The sequence below is a fragment of the Hemibagrus wyckioides genome, linkage group LG07, assembly GCF_019097595.1.
Source record: "Hemibagrus wyckioides isolate EC202008001 linkage group LG07, SWU_Hwy_1.0, whole genome shotgun sequence".
NCBI lineage: Eukaryota > Metazoa > Chordata > Actinopteri > Siluriformes > Bagridae > Hemibagrus > Hemibagrus wyckioides.
Window position 1 is genome coordinate 21394892 of NC_080716.1, and position 19444 is coordinate 21414335.

At 46.2% G+C, this 19444-nt stretch overlaps 1 protein-coding gene across 7 annotated transcripts in view; it reads left to right on the forward strand.

The window, feature by feature from the left end:
- Positions 1-19444, forward strand: part of htr2cl1 (5-hydroxytryptamine (serotonin) receptor 2C, G protein-coupled-like 1) — a 151679-nt gene that overhangs the window by 112973 nt on the left and 19262 nt on the right. For all 7 annotated transcript variants that reach the window (XM_058393742.1, XM_058393740.1, XM_058393741.1 and 4 more), the window contains one exon: positions 2243-2854. In XM_058393742.1, coding sequence (XP_058249725.1) covers positions 2467-2854 — 388 coding nt within the window. In that variant the 5' untranslated portion in view covers positions 2243-2466. The remainder of the gene's footprint in view (positions 1-2242; positions 2855-19444) is intronic.

Sequence of the window (19444 nt, forward strand, 5' to 3'; positions counted from 1 at the left end):
GCGTCCTAAGCAACGGTGTTAACTCAAAGTCAGTCTGTTTAGTGCATATTTATAGTGTACTTCCTTTTTTTTTTTGCTCTGTTTGTGTGCATGTGTGTGTCAATCACTGGTGATCACTCGTAATTGGTCACTGGAATATCGGCTCACGAAAGCACAGGTGTTGTTACACATGTGGTGATCGAAGCTGTCTCTCGAACCAGCACCTGTGAGTTTAAGCACTATATAGAGTGCAGGACAGTCAATAACATCTGCTTAAAGAATCACTAGGTTTGCTTCTTTGAAACTTATGCACTAAAAGAGGCTAAAATCACCAAACTGAGTGCTAAAATTGTAAGTTAGTAACTCTGACCTCAAAACAAAACCTAGGTTTCTTAAATTCTTACAAAATCATTGGCTAAAATATAAGCGCATGTTTATTGCAGCTTTGCTCCAGACATGTTTGGTGTTCACTACAGGTTATGTGAGCAAGATGCCTAATTAGATGTTATTTCTCTTCATATTGAGACTTATTAGCACTGAGACTGCTACTAAAGAGATGAACGGTCTCTGTTAAAGAGGCACTGTGGTGTTTTTTTAGATGCTCCGCCGCTCACACGTTGTAATAAACTGAAGGTTATTTCAGGGCAACAGAGAAGTTATCATCTAGTTATTTATTTATTCTCGAGCCGCTGTTCTTTTGCCCCTTTTGTTGGCTTTATCTCTTCCCTCCACTCCAACCACTCTGGCAAGAGAATAAGCAGGGAAGTGGAAGAGCCTTGTATCAGAAGTACATCAAAACATTTTGTGAGGTGTAGGATGTAGAAAACCACTTACAAAAACTGTACATCACAGCTGTGTAGTTCCCATTGGGGACAAAAAATACATGTTTTAGATTTGCTTCGAAGAGTCAATATAGACCTTCCAGTATGCTTCCTAAACAGGACAGTCGTGTTTTTTGTGTGTGGAATGAATTTTACAGATAGGTGTTTGAGGAAAACTGACCTGTATGACATTGTGAGATTGATTTTTTTTTTTTTTTAATTCCCTTATCTACCTGCTGTTCTCAGAGGCCCTGAGCACTTGTTTGCTCAGTACAGTAGTGGGGGAATTGTTCTTTTAGTAGAGGAAAGACTAGTGAAAGAAAGACAAAGAAATCATAAAAATGAGTGACAGGAAGTTGTGAAATGGCAGGTTTTATTTATATATTCATTCATTCATTCATTCATTCATTCATTCATTCATTTATTTATTAATTTATTTTTAAAAAGGAATGCTAAAACCTTTTTTAGATGAACTGTTCCAGCGATATTGACACCTGCCACTCATGGAGAACACTTAAAAGCAACCATTATTTTATTCCTATTTTTTATTTATGTATGTATGTATTTACTTATTTATTTATGTACATTATTATTATTACTATATACTGGTATCACAGAAGGCTCCAGAAGGGACCTTGCATTGTTTTTGTTGTTGTTGTTGTTGTTGTTGTTGTTGTGTGAGCATCCTGACTAATCTCAGACACTCCAGATGAGAATTGTGGGTGGTCTAATGAATCACAGCAATCCAAAGATCCAACATGCGTAAATTATCATGAGTAAAAATGACTTAGTCCCACCCTTAACCCTGTCAGATCAGTGATACCTACATACAGTACATTGTGAAGCATATCATAATCCATGGATACTTTAATATAATCAACTCATAGGCTTATATCCATATCAGTGAGTCCTACTGTAGGTTTATAGCGCATAGAACAGCAAGGCTTTAATTCAATAATCCTGTAATATTTGAATATATAGGTTAACTACAGGTGTAATTACATGATCAGGAAGCTTATTTGATTGAATAAAATGGCATTATAATGACCAGTGGTGCATATAACCAATTGTCCATCACTACATTGTGGCCTTTGACGAGCATCCTGAAAAACCGTGGGTTCATTAAATGAACTGACCTGCATTTTGGCCTGAAATTAACACAAAGACCCGAGGTAACTGTGGAACATGAAGTGCTAAACCACTTTGTAACATTTCAACCTCAAAGACTCAATTAACCTTCACTAGTCTGGTGTAAATGAGCTCATTTGTGCAATAAGATGATTTCGCTGCCGCCAAATTGATTGCGCTGGACTCAACGTAAATGGATTTCTGTAACAAAAAGTGAGCGAATCCCAGCTTTAGTCCTTATTGTGTCTTAAGCACTGATCAATCAAGCCATCGCTGGTGTTCTCATTCCACTTATATTTCTTTGTACTTTTCAGATATTGTCTCCAAGGACAAGTTTGTAACATTACGATGAAGCCACAATGGACGTCTTTAATTCCGTAGACTTCACCTTCACATAGCGACGCCGGTGGGTTCATTGATTATCGGTTCATCGCACCATCAATTTCAGTCTCCAGCACTCATACATGAGTGTGAGAATCTGCCCTGAGGACATCACTACCAGCTAGTGACCAGACGGTAGAAGTGCAGCTGTTTAAGGATGGGGGCTCCAGCAGGACCACTGATGGGTGTCTTCAGCTCTACCACTGCCTCTGTGGACATCAGTGGCTGGATGACCTGGCCTGGGAACACCACTATAAGCCTAAACCAGAGCTTGCTCTGGACCGACCCCAGCACCAACCTGTCCTCCACCTCGTCTTCCAGTCAGGGCATAGCCAGGCAAGCCATCAAAGAGAAGAACTGGCCAGCACTTCTTATACTCATCATCATCCTGCTTACCATAGGAGGGAACATTCTCGTTATTATGGCCGTGTCGCTGGAGAAGAAGCTGCAGAACGCAACTAATTTCTTCCTGCGGTCTTTGGCTGTAGCAGACATGTTGGTGGGCATCCTAGTAATGCCCATCTCCCTCATCAACATCCTGTATGGTGAGTAGCAGCATGCACGCTCTCAGCTTAGCATTCTTCTTATCGCTTGATTTGTTCTGCCTGTCATAATTATTTCGTACAGAGTGTTTTTGAGCCGCTTTAATTAAAAATCCGTAGACAATGTGTCCACGTCCATGGTGGGATCCTTAGGGGTTTCTGAAACTGAATTCCTGCTATTTTTGTTTGTTTCTTTTTTTTCTACATCCCACAGTTTTCACATTAATTCCTCATAATCCACCTCCACAGTATGCCACCAGAAAACACAGCAACATTATTTAATCAGAACAGGTTCCACTACATAAATCGCAAATCTCCCATGACTAATTAAACGGGTGATTTTAGAGGAGATCGTGCGAGTTCAGATTGGAAACAAGACTGTGTGGTCGTCAGGAGATTTCGTTTTCATCACAGTCCCGGAGACAATGAATGGCGATGCCATATGGAAGCCGGTTGGTTTTCTTGTAATAAATCTGTGTGTGGGCATATATATGTGTGTGTGTGTGTGTGGTGGGTAATAATGTAGGAGATCTGTGAAATGTTCTTGACACATTTCACAATATTCTAATGAAGACAGAATGCATTTGGTTTTGTTCACAGACAAAAGGGAGCCGCATGAAATTTGTGCTTTTATTCTTGTTATTCATAATTTGAGGAGTTTTCCTGCCTCTCCCATGTCACAGACGAGTCGTATTTTGGGCCACATGTCTTCCACACAAACACACAATAAACCTCCATTATTGATCGACGGAGATCTATTTACGTTGAATCAACCCAGTACTACTGCATCCACTGTAGTTTAGCCTGCATGATTAGGCTGGACGTGGATGCAGAAGAAGAGGCGATTATTGATCGGTGTGCACAGTCGCATAGCCTTTAAAGAGATATCGATCCCTAACAGACCATTTAGGTTGTCAATGCAAACAGGGTAACAGAAATCAAAGATGAACAGCATTACACATGCTGATTAACACACCCCATCACCTAGCGGACAAATGAAGAAGGAAACAGGCTCACGCAGGTAGAAGTAGAGGCTTATTAATGAAGGCTATGTATGCAGGACCATGTGCGCAGTGGGACGTGTTATATCGTGCCTGGCTATTAAAACGAGCTGGCAGTTTATGATGACTGGCAATCTGTCCAGAGAACATCCAAAACATCATTTGCTGGAATAATCACATACATAAACACTCGCGCCACATGTGCTCATGCCTGTGCTCATGACTGTCGATAACAGATTTTGACCTGCTTAGTCCTTTTCTCTCTATTTTAAGCCTAGAATAAACTTTTAAACACGATCATCAGGGTGACATTGAAGGTTATGTCAATCAACTGACAATGTATATATATTGTATGTGTGTGTACCTGTTAATGAGTGTACCAGAGTTCAGTGTATTATCTTTACCATTTTTGAAAGTGGAATATATAATAATAATAATAATAATAATGATATATAATAAATAATTAGCGGATTGAATACACACTAAAGAAAGGATTTGATTAGCGATGGACACAGCAACACTTCCTGACTCTGGATTGAAATGAGTAATTAGCATGTGAATAAAAAGCTTGTGCTCGAAATATTCTAATGATGAAAGAACAGTGCTACAGAAAGTCCTTTCTTTATTGCTGGTCATATATATGAAATTGACCCTGAGTGTGAAACATGTTAACACAACAGCAAATTCAGGAACATAACAAAACAACTTCCAATATTTTAACAGTCAAACACAACACTGAGAGCAAAAGCATGAAGTTAACTAAAACTAACTGAAGATTTAGAAATGCAACAACAAAACTAATAACACAACAGGAACTCAGACACACAACAGCAACTCAGACCTCAGACACACAACAGCAACTCAGACCTCAGACACACAACTGCAACTCAGACCTCGAACACACAACAGGAACTCAGACTTCAGACACACAACAGGAACTCAGACTTCAGACACACAACTGCAACTCAGACCTCGAACACACAACAGGAACTCAGACTTCAGACACACAACAGGAACTCAGACCTCAGACACACAACTGCAACTCAGACCTCAGACACACAACAGCAACTCAGACCTCAGACACACAACAGCAACTCAGACCTCAGACACACAACAGCAACTCAGACCTCAGACACACAACAGCAACTCAGACCTCAGACACATAACAGCAACTCAGACCTCAGACACACAACAGCAACTCAGACCTCAGACACACAACAGCAACTCAGACCTCAGACACACAACAGCAACTCAGACCTCAGAAACATAACAGCAACTCAGACCTCAGACATACAACAGCAACTCAGACCTCAGAAACATAACAGCAACTCAGACCTCGGACACACAACAGCAACTCAGACCTCAGACACACAACTGCAACTCAGACCTCAGACACACAACTGCAACTCAGACCTCAGACACATAACAGCAACTCAGACCTCAGACACACAACAGCAACTCAGACCTCAGACACACAACTGCAACTCAGACCTCAGACACACAACAACAACTCAGACCTCAGACACACAACAGCAACTCAGAGCTCAGACACACAACAGCAACTCAGACACTCAGACACACAACAGCAACTCAGACCTCAGAAACATAACAGCAACTCAGACCTCAGACACACAACAGCAACTCAGACCTCAGAAACATAACAGCAACTCAGACCTCAGACACACAACAGCAACTCAGACCTCAGACACACAACAGCAACTCAGACCTCAGACACACAACTGCAACTCAGACCTCAGACACACAACAGCAACTCAGACCTCAGACACACAACAGCAACTCAGAGCTCAGACACACAACAGCAACTCAGACACTCAGACACACAACAGCAACTCAGACCTCAGAAACATAACAGCAACTCAGACCTCAGACACACAACAGCAACTCAGACCTCAGACACACAACAGCAACTCAGACCTCAGACACATAACAGCAACTCAGACCTCAGACACACAACAGCAACTCAGACCTCAGACACACAACAGCAACTCAGACCTCAGACACACAACAGCAACTCAGACCTCAGACACACAACAGCAACTCAGACACTCAGACACACAACAGCAACTCAGACCTCAGACACACAACAGCAACTCAGACACTCAGACACACAACAGCAACTCAGACCTCAGACACACAACAGCAACTCAGACCGCAGACACACAACTGCAACTCAGACCTCAGACACACAACAGCAACTCAGACCTCAGAAACATAACTGCAACTCAGACCTCAGACACACAACAGCAACTCAGACCTCAGACACACAACAGCAACTCAGACCTCAGACACATAACAGCAACTCAGACCTCAGACACACAACAGCAACTCAGACCTCAGACACACAACAGCAACTCAGACCTCAGACACACAACAGCAACTCAGACCTCAGACACACAACAGCAACTCAGACACTCAGACACACAACAGCAACTCAGACCTCAGACACACAACTGCAACTCAGACCTCAGACACACAACTGCAACTCAGACCTCGAACACACAACAGGAACTCAGACCTCAGAAACATAACAGCAACTCAGACCTCAGACACACAACTGCAACTCAGACCTCAGACACACAACAGCAACTCAGACCTCAGACACACAACAGCAACTCAGACCTCAGACACACAACAGCAACTCAGACCTCAGACACATAACAGCAACTCAGACCTCAGACACACAACAGCAACTCAGACCTCAGACACACAACAGCAACTCAGACACTCAGACACACAACAGCAACTCAGACCTCAGACACACAACTGCAACTCAGACCTCAGACACACAACAGCAACTCAGACCTCAGACACACAACTGCAACTCAGACCTCAGAAACATAACAGCAACTCAGACCTCAGACACACAACAGCAACTCAGACCTCAGACACACAACAGCAACTCAGACACTCAGACACACAACAGCAACTCAGACCTCAGACACACAACAGCAACTCAGACCTCAGACACACAACAGCAACTCAGACCTCAGACACACAACAGCAACTCAGACCTCAGACACACAACAGCAACTCAGACCTCAGACACACAACAGCAACTCAGACACTCAGACACACAACAGCAACTCAGACCTCAGACACACAACTGCAACTCAGACCTCAGACACACAACAGCAACTCAGACCTCAGACACACAACAGCAACTCAGACCTCAGACACACAACAGCAACTCAGACCTCAGACACACAACAGCAACTCAGACCTCAGAAACATAACAGCAACTCAGACCTCAGACACACAACTGCAACTCAGACCTCAGAAACACAACAGCAACTCAGACCTCAGACATACAACAGCAACTCAGACCTCAGACACACAACTGCAACTCAGACCTCAGACACACAACAGCAACTCAGACCTCAGACACACAACTGCAACTCAGACCTCAGACACATAACAGCAACTCAGACCTCAGACACACAACAGCAACTCAGACACTCAGACACACAACAGCAACTCAGACCTCAGACACACGACAGCAACTCAGACCTCAGACACATAACAGCAACTCAGACCTCAGACACACAACAGCAACTCAGACCTCAGACACACAACAGCAACTCAGACCTCAGACACACAACAGCAACTCAGACCTCAGACACACAACTGCAACTCAGACCTCAGACACACAACTGCAACTCAGACCTCAGACACACAACAGCAACTCAGACCTCAGACACACAACAGCAACTCAGACCTCAGACACACAACAGCAACTCAGACCTCAGACACACAACAGCAACTCAGACCTCAGACACACAACAGCAACTCAGACCTCAGACACACAACAGCAACTCAGACACTCAGACACACAACAGCAACTCAGACCTCAGACACACAACTGCAACTCAGACCTCAGACACACAACAGCAACTCAGACCTCAGACACACAACAGCAACTCAGACCTCAGACACACAACAGCAACTCAGACACTCAGACACACAACAGCAACTCAGACCTCAGACACACAACAGCAACTCAGACCTCAGACACACAACAGCAACTCAGACCTCAGACACACAACAGCAACTCAGACCTCAGAAACATAACAGCAACTCAGACCTCGGACACACAACAGCAACTGAGACCTCAGACACACAACTGCAACTCAGACCTCAGACACACAACTGCAACTCAGACCTCAGACACACAACAGCAACTCAGACCTCAGACACACAACTGCAACTCAGACCTCAGACACACAACTGCAACTCAGACCTCAGACACACAACAGCAACTCAGACCTCAGACACACAACTGCAACTCAGACCTCAGACACACAACTGCAACTCAGACCTCAGACACACAACTGCAACTCAGACCTCAGACACACAACTGCAACTCAGACCTCAGACACACAACTGCAACTCAGACCTCAGACACACAACTGCAACTCAGACCTCAGACACACAACAGCAACTCAGACCTCAGACACATAACAGCAACTCAGAGCTCAGACACATAACAGCAACTCAGACCTCAGACACACAACAGCAACTCAGACCTCAGACACACAACAGCAACTCAGACCTCAGACACACAACAGCAACTCAGACCTCAGACACACAACAGCAACTCAGACCTCAGACACACAACAGCAACTCAGACCTCAGAAACACAACAGCAACTCAGACCTCAGACACACAACAGCAACTCAGACCTCAGACGCACAACTGCAACTCAGACCTCAGACGCACAACAGCAACTCAGACCTCAGACACACAACAGCAACTCAGACCTCAGAAACATAACAGCAACTCAGACCTCAGACACACAACAGCAACTCAGACCTCAGACACATAACAGCAACTCAGACCTCAGACACACAACAGCAACTCAGACCTCAGACACACAACAGCAACTCAGACCTCAGACACACAACAGCAACTCAGACCTCAGAAACACAACAGCAACTCAGACCTCAGACATACAACAGCAACTCAGACCTCAGACACACAACTGCAACTCAGACCTCAGACACACAACAGCAACTCAGACCTCAGACACATAACAGCAACTCAGAGCTCAGACACATAACAGCAACTCAGACCTCAGACACACAACAGCAACTCAGACCTCAGACACACAACTGCAACTCAGACCTCAGACACACAACAGCAACTCAGACCTCAGAAACATAACAGCAACTCAGACCTCAGACACACAACAGCAACTCAGACCTCAGACACACAACAGCAACTCAGACCTCAGACACACAACAGCAACTCGGACCTCAGAAACATAACAGCAACTCAGACCTCAGACACACAACAGCAACTCAGACCTCAGAAACACAACAGCAACTCAGACCTCAGACACACAACTGCAACTCAGACCTCAGACACACAACAGCAACTCAGACCTCAGAAACACAACTGCAACTCAGAGCTCAGACACACAACAGCAACTCAGACCTCAGACACACAACTGCAACTCAGACGTCAGACACACAACAGCAACTCAGACCTCAGAAACATAACAGCAACTCAGACCTCAGACACACAACTGCAACTCAGACCTCAGACACACAACAGCAACTCAGACCTCAGACACACAACTGCAACTCAGACCTCAGAAACATAACAGCAACTCAGACCTCAGAAACATAACAGCAACTCAGACCTCAGACACACAACAGCAACTCAGACCTCAGACACACAACAGCAACTCAGACCTCAGACACACAACAGCAACTCAGACCTCAGAAACATAACAGCAACTCAGACCTCAGAAACATAACAGCAACTCAGACCTCAGAAACATAACAGCAACTCAGACCTCAGAAACATAACAGCAACTCAGACCTCAGAAACATAACAGCAACTCAGACCTCAGACACACAACAGCAACTCAGACCTCAGAAACATAACAGCAACTCAGACCTCAGAAACATAACAGCAACTCAGACCTCAGAAACATAACAGCAACTCAGACCTCAGACACACAACAGCAACTCAGACCTCAGACACACAACAGCAACTCAGACCTCAGACACACAACAGCAACTCAGACCTCAGACACACAACAGCAACTCAGACCTCAGACACACAACAGCAACTCAGACCTCAGACACACAACAGCAACTCAGACCCCAGACACACAACTGCAACTCAGACCTCGGACACACAACAGCAACTGAGACCTCAGACACACAACTGCAACTCAGACCTCAGACACACAACTGCAACTCAGACCTCAGACACACAACAGCAACTCAGACCTCAGACACACAACTGCAACTCAGACCTCAGACACACAACTGCAACTCAGACCTCAGACACACAACAGCAACTCAGACCTCAGACACACAACTGCAACTCAGACCTCAGACACACAACTGCAACTCAGACCTCAGACACACAACTGCAACTCAGACCTCAGACACACAACTGCAACTCAGACCTCAGACACACAACTGCAACTCAGACCTCAGACACACAACTGCAACTCAGACCTCAGACACACAACAGCAACTCAGACCTCAGACACATAACAGCAACTCAGAGCTCAGACACATAACAGCAACTCAGACCTCAGACACACAACAGCAACTCAGACCTCAGACACACAACTGCAACTCAGACCTCAGACACACAACTGCAACTCAGACCTCAGACACACAACAGCAACTCAGACCTCAGAAACATAACAGCAACTCAGACCTCAGACACACAACAGCAACTCAGACCTCAGAAACACAACAGCAACTCAGACCTCGAACACACAACAGCAACTCAGAGCTCAGACACACAACTGCAACTCAGAGCTCAGACACACAACAGCAACTCAGACCTCAGACACACAACAGCAACTCAGACCTCAGAAACATAACAGCAACTCAGACCTCAGACACACAACAGCAACTCAGACCTCAGACACACAACAGCAACTCAGACCTCAGACACACAACAGCAACTCAGACCTCAGAAACACAACTGCAACTCAGAGCTCAGACACACAACAGCAACTCAGACCTCAGACACACAACTGCAACTCAGACCTCAGACACACAACAGCAACTCAGACCTCAGACACACAACTGCAACTCAGACCTCAGAAACATAACAGCAACTCAGACCTCAGACACACAACAGCAACTCAGACCTCAGACACACAACAGCAACTCAGACCTCAGACACACAACAGCAACTCAGACCGCAGACACACAACTGCAACTCAGACCTCAGACACACAACAGCAACTCAGACCTCAGAAACATAACAGCAACTCAGACCTCAGACACACAACAGCAACTCAGACCTCAGAAACATAACAGCAACTCAGACCTCAGACACACAACAGCAACTCAGACCTCAGAAACATAACAGCAACTCAGACCTCAGACACACAACAGCAACTCAGACCTCAGAAACATAACAGCAACTCAGACCTCAGACACACAACAGCAACTCAGACCGCAGACACACAACTGCAACTCAGACCTCAGACACACAACAGCAACTCAGACCTCAGACACACAACAGCAACTCAGACCTCAGACACACAACAGCAACTCAGACCTCAGAAACATAACAGCAACTCAGACCTCAGAAACATAACAGCAACTCAGACCTCAGACACACAACAGCAACTCAGACACTCAGACACACAACAGCAACTCAGACCTCAGACACACGACAGCAACTCAGACCTCAGAAACATAACAGCAACTCAGACCTCAGACACACAACAGCAACTCAGACCTCAGAAACATAACAGCAACTCAGACCTCAGACACACAACAGCAACTCAGACCTCAGAAACATAACAGCAACTCAGACCTCAGACACACAACAGCAACTCAGACCTCAGAAACATAACAGCAACTCAGACCTCAGACACACAACAGCAACTCAGACCGCAGACACACAACTGCAACTCAGACCTCAGACACACAACAGCAACTCAGACCTCAGACACACAACAGCAACTCAGACCTCAGACACACAACAGCAACTCAGACCTCAGAAACATAACAGCAACTCAGACCTCAGACACACAACAGCAACTCAGACACTCAGACACACAACAGCAACTCAGACCTCAGACACACAACAGCAACTCAGACCTCAGACACACAACAGCAACTCAGACCTCAGACACATAACAGCAACTCAGACCTCAGACACACAACAGCAACTCAGACCTCAGACACACAACAGCAACTCAGACCTCAGACACACAACAGCAACTCAGACCTCAGAAACATAACAGCAACTCAGACACTCAGACACACAACAGCAACTCAGACCTCAGACACACAACTGCAACTCAGACCTCAGAAACACAACAGCAACTCAGACCTCAGACATACAACAGCAACTCAGACCTCAGACACACAACAGCAACTCAGACCTCAGACACATAACAGCAACTCAGAGCTCAGACACATAACAGCAACTCAGACCTCAGACACACAACAGCAACTCAGACCTCAGACACACAACTGCAACTCAGACCTCAGACACACAACAGCAACTCAGACCTCAGACACACAACAGCAACTCAGACCTCAGAAACATAACAGCAACTCAGACCTCAGACACACAACAGCAACTCAGACCTCAGACACACAACAGCAACTCAGACCTCAGACACACAACAGCAACTCAGACCTCAGAAACATAACAGCAACTCAGACCTCAGACACACAACAGCAACTCAGACCTCAGAAACACAACAGCAACTCAGACCTCAGACACACAACTGCAACTCAGACCTCAGACACACAACAGCAACTCAGACCTCAGAAACACAACTGCAACTCAGAGCTCAGACACACAACAGCAACTCAGACCTCAGACACACAACTGCAACTCAGACGTCAGACACACAACAGCAACTCAGACCTCAGAAACATAACAGCAACTCAGACCTCAGACACACAACTGCAACTCAGACCTCAGACACACAACAGCAACTCAGACCTCAGACACACAACTGCAACTCAGACCTCAGAAACATAACAGCAACTCAGACCTCAGAAACATAACAGCAACTCAGACCTCAGACACACAACAGCAACTCAGACCTCAGACACACAACAGCAACTCAGACCTCAGACACACAACAGCAACTCAGACCTCAGACACACAACAGCAACTCAGACCTCAGAAACATAACAGCAACTCAGACCTCAGAAACATAACAGCAACTCAGACCTCAGACACACAACAGCAACTCAGACCTCAGACACACAACAGCAACTCAGACCTCAGAAACATAACAGCAACTCAGACCTCAGAAACATAACAGCAACTCAGACCTCAGAAACATAACAGCAACTCAGACCTCAGACACACAACAGCAACTCAGACCTCAGAAACATAACAGCAACTCAGACCTCAGAAACATAACAGCAACTCAGACCTCAGACACACAACAGCAACTCAGACCTCAGACACACAACAGCAACTCAGACCTCAGACACACAACAGCAACTCAGACCTCAGACACACAACAGCAACTCAGACCTCAGACACACAACAGCAACTCAGACCTCAGACACACAACAGCAACTCAGACCTCAGACACACAACAGCAACTCAGACCTCAGACACACAACAGCAACTCAGACCTCAGACACACAACAGCAACTCAGACCTCAGACACACAACAGCAACTCAGACCTCAGACACACAACTGCAACTCAGACCTCAGACACACAACAGCAACTCAGACCTCAGACACACAACAACAACTCAGACCTCAGACACATAACAGCAACTCAGAGCTCAGACACACAACAGCAACTCAGACCTCAGACACACAACAGCAACTCAGACCTCAGACACACAACAGCAACTCAGACCTCAGACACACAACTGCAACTCAGACCTCAGAAACATAACAGCAACTCAGACCTCAGACACACAACAGCAACTCAGACCTCAGACACACAACAGCAACTCAGACCTCAGACACACAACAGCAACTCAGACCTCAGACACACAACAGCAACTCAGACCTCAGACACACAACTGCAACTCAGACCTCAGAAACACAACAGCAACTCAGACCTCAGAAACATAACAGCAACTCAGACCTCGGACACACAACAGCAACTGAGACCTCAGACACACAACTGCAACTCAGACCTCAGACACACAACTGCAACTCAGACCTCAGACACACAACAGCAACTCAGACCTCAGACACACAACAGCAACTCAGACCTCAGACACACAACAGCAACTCAGACCTCAGACACACAACAGCAACTCAGACCTCAGACACACAACTGCAACTCAGACCTCAGACACACAACTGCAACTCAGACCTCAGACACACAACTGCAACTCAGACCTCAGACACACAACTGCAACTCAGACCTCAGACACACAACAGCAACTCAGACCTCAGACACATAACAGCAACTCAGACCTCAGACACACAACAGCAACTCAGACCTCAGACACATAACAGCAACTCAGAGCTCAGACACATAACAGCAACTCAGACCTCAGACACACAACAGCAACTCAGACCTCAGACACACAACTGCAACTCAGACCTCAGACACACAACTGCAACTCAGACCTCAGACACACAACAGCAACTCAGACCTCAGAAACATAACAGCAACTCAGACCTCAGACACACAACAGCAACTCAGACCTCAGAAACACAACAGCAACTCAGACCTCGAACACACAACAGCAACTCAGAGCTCAGACACACAACTGCAACTCAGAGCTCAGACACACAACAGCAACTCAGACCTCAGACACACAACAGCAACTCAGACCTCAGAAACATAACAGCAACTCAGACCTCAGACACACAACAGCAACTCAGACCTCAGAAACACAACAGCAACTCAGACCTCAGACACACAACAGCAACTCAGACCTCAGAAACACAACTGCAACTCAGACGTCAGACACACAACAGCAACTCAGACCTCAGAAACATAACAGCAACTCAGACCTCAGACACACAACTGCAACTCAGACCTCAGACACACAACAGCAACTCAGACCTCAGACACACAACTGCAACTCAGACCTCAGAAACATAACAGCAACTCAGACCTCAGAAACATAACAGCAACTCAGACCTCAGACACACAACAGCAACTCAGACCTCAGAAACATAACAGCAACTCAGACCTCAGACACACAACAGCAACTCAGACCTCAGACACACAACTGCAACTCAGACCTCAGACACACAACAGCAACTCAGACCTCAGAAACATAACAGCAACTCAGACCTCAGACACACAACAGCAACTCAGACCTCAGAAACATAACAGCAACTCAGACCTCAGACACACAACTGCAACTCAGACCTCAGACACACAACAGCAACTCAGACCTCAGACACACAACAGCAACTCAGACCTCAGAAACATAACAGCAACTCAGACCTCAGACACACAACAGCAACTCAGACCTCAGACACACAACAGCAACTCAGACCTCAGACACACGACAGCAACTCAGACCTCAGAAACATAACAGCAACTCAGACCTCAGACACACAACAGCAACTCAGACCTCAGACACACAACTGCAACTCAGACCTCAGACACACAACAGCAACTCAGACCTCAGACACACAACAGCAACTCAGACCTCAGACACACAACAGCAACTCAGACCTCAGAAACATAACAGCAACTCAGACCTCAGACACACAACAGCAACTCAGACCTCAGACACACAACAGCAACTCAGACCTCAGAAACATAACAGCAACTCAGACCTCAGACACACAACAGCAACTCAGACCTCAGAAACATAACAGCAACTCAGACCTCAGACACACAACAGCAACTCAGACCTCAGAAACATAACAGCAACTCAGACCTCAGACACACAACAGCAACTCAGACCTCAGAAACATAACAGCAACTCAGACCTCAGAAACATAACAGCAACTCAGACCTCAGAAACATAACAGCAACTCAGACCTCAGACACACAACAGCAACTCAGACCGCAGACACACAACTGCAACTCAGACCTCAGACACACAACAGCAACTCAGACCTCAGACACACAACAGCAACTCAGACCTCAGACACACAACAGCAACTCAGACCTCAGAAACACAACAGCAACTCAGACCTCAGACACACAACAGCAACTCAGACCTCAGACGCACAACTGCAACTCAGACCTCAGACACACAACAGCAACTCAGACCTCAGACACACAACAGCAACTCAGACCTCAGAAACATAACAGCAACTCAGACCTCAGACACACAACAGCAACTCAGACCTCAGACACATAACAGCAACTCAGACCTCAGACACACAACAGCAACTCAGACCTCAGACACACAACAGCAACTCAGACCTCAGACACACAACAGCAACTCAGACCTCAGAAACATAACAGCAACTCAGACCTCAGACACACAACAGCAACTCAGACCTCAGAAACATAACAGCAACTCAGACCTCAGACACACAACTGCAACTCAGACCTCAGAAACACAACAGCAACTCAGACCTCAGACATACAACAGCAACTCAGACCTCAGACACACAACTGCAACTCAGACCTCAGACACACAACAGCAACTCAGACCTCAGACACATAACAGCAACTCAGAGCTCAGACACATAACAGCAACTCAGACCTCAGACACACAACAGCAACTCAGACCTCAGACACACAACTGCAACTCAGACCTCAGACACACAACTGCAACTCAGACCTCAGACACACAACAGCAACTCAGACCTCAGAAACATAACAGCAACTCAGACCTCAGACACACAACAGCAACTCAGACCTCAGACACACAACAGCAACTCAGACCTCAGACACACAACAGCAACTCAGACCTCAGACACACAACAGCAACTCAGACCTCAGAAACATAACAGCAACTCAGACCTCAGACACACAACAGCAACTCAGACCTCAGAAACACAACAGCAACTCAGACCTCAGACACACAACAGCAACTCAGACCTCAGACACACAACAGCAACTCAGACCTCAGACACACAACAGCAACTCAGACCTCAGACACATAACAGCAACTCAGAGCTCAGACACATAACAGCAACTCAGACCTCAGACACACAACAGCAACTCAGACCTCAGACACACAACTGCAACTCAGACCTCAGACACACAACTGCAACTCAGACCTCAGACACACAACAGCAACTCAGACCTCAGAAACATAACAGCAACTCAGACCTCAGACACACAACAGCAACTCAGACCTCAGACACACAACAGCAACTCAGACCTCAGACACACAACAGCAACTCAGACCTCAGACACACAACAGCCACTCAGACCTCAGAAACATAACAGCAACTCAGACCTCAGACACACAACAGCAACTCAGACCTCAGACACACAACTGCAACTCAGACGTCAGACACACAACAGCAACTCAGACCTCAGAAACATAACAGCAACTCAGACCTCAGACACACAACTGCAACTCAGACCTCAGACACACAACAGCAACTCAGACCTCAGACACACAACTGCAACTCAGACCTCAGAAACATAACAGCAACTCAGACCTCAGAAACATAACAGCAACTCAGACCTCAGACACACAACAGCAACTCAGACCTCAGAAACATAACAGCAACTCAGACCTCAGAAACATAACAGCAACTCAGACCTCAGACACACAACTGCAACTCAGACCTCAGACACACAACAGCAACTCAGACCTCAGACACACAACAGCAACTCAGACCTCAGACACACAACTGCAACTCAGACCTCAGACACACAACAGCAACTCAGACCTCAGACACACAACAGCAACTCAGACCTCAGACACACAACAGCAACTCAGACCTCAGACACACAACTGCAACTCAGACCTCAGAAACATAACAGCAACTCAGACCTCAGACACACAACAGCAACTCAGACCTCAGACACACAACAGCAACTCAGACCTCAGACGCACAACTGCAACTCAGACCTCAGACACACAACAGCAACTCAGACCTCAGACACACAACAGCAACTCAGACCTCAGACACACAACAGCAACTCAGACCTCAGACACACAACTGCAACTCAGACCTCAGACACACAACAGCAACTCAGACCTCAGACACACAACAGCAACTCAGACCTCAGAAACATAACAGCAACTCAGACCTCAGACACACAACAGCAACTCAGACCTCAGACACACAACTGCAACTCAGACCTCAGACACACAACAGCAACTCAGACCTCAGACACACAACAGCAACTCAGACCTCAGAAACATAACAGCAACTCAGACCTCAGACACACAACAGCAACTCAGACCTCAGAAACATAACAGCAACTCAGACCTCAGACACACAACAGCAACTCAGACCTCAGAAACATAACAGCAACTCAGACCTCAGACACACAACAGCAACTCAGACCTCAGACACACAACAGCAACTCAGACCTCAGAAACATAACAGCAACTCAGACCTCAGACACACAACAGCAACTCAGACCTCAGACACACAACAGCAACTCAGACCTCAGAAACATAACAGCAACTCAGACCTCAGACACACAACAGCAACTCAGACCTCAGACACACAACAGCAACTCAGACCTCAGACACACAACAGCAACTCAGACCTCAGAAACATAACAGCAACTCAGACCTCAGACACACAACAGCAACTCAGACCTCAGACACACAACAGCAACTCAGACCTCAGAAACATAACAGCAACTCAGACCTCAGACACACAACAGCAACTCAGACCTCAGACACACAACAGCAACTCAGACCTCAGACACACAACAGCAACTCAGACCTCAGACACATAACAGCAACTCAGACCTCAGACACACAACAGCAACTCAGAGCTCAGACACACAACTGCAACTCAGACCTCAGACACACAACTGCAACTCAGACCTCAGACACACAACAGCAACTCAGACCTCGAACACACAACAGGAACTCAGACACACAACAGCAACTCAGACACTCAGACACACAACAGCAACTCAGACCTCAGACACACAACAGCAACTCAGACACTCAGACACACAACAGCAACTCAGACCTCAGACACACAACAGCAACTCAGACACTCAGACACACAACAGCAACTCAGACACTCAGACACACAACAGCAACTCAGACCTCAGACACACAACAGCAACTCAGACCTCAGACACACAACAGCAACTCAGACCTCAGACACACAACTGCAACTCAGACACTCAGACACACAACAGCAACTCAGACACTCAGACACACAACTGCAACTCAGACACTCAGACACACAACTGCAACTCAGACACTCAGACACACAACAGCAACTCAGACACTCAGACACACAACAGCAACTCAGACACTCAGACACACAACTGCAACTCAGACCTCAGACACACAACTGCAACTCAGACACTCAGACACACAACTGCAACTCAGACCTCAGACACACAACAGCAACTCAGACATTCAGACACACAACTGCAACTCAGACACTCAGACACACAACTGCAACTCAGACACTCAGACACACAACAGCAACTCAGACATTCAGACACACAACAGCAACTCAGACCTCAGAAACATAACAGCAACTCAGACATTCAGACACACA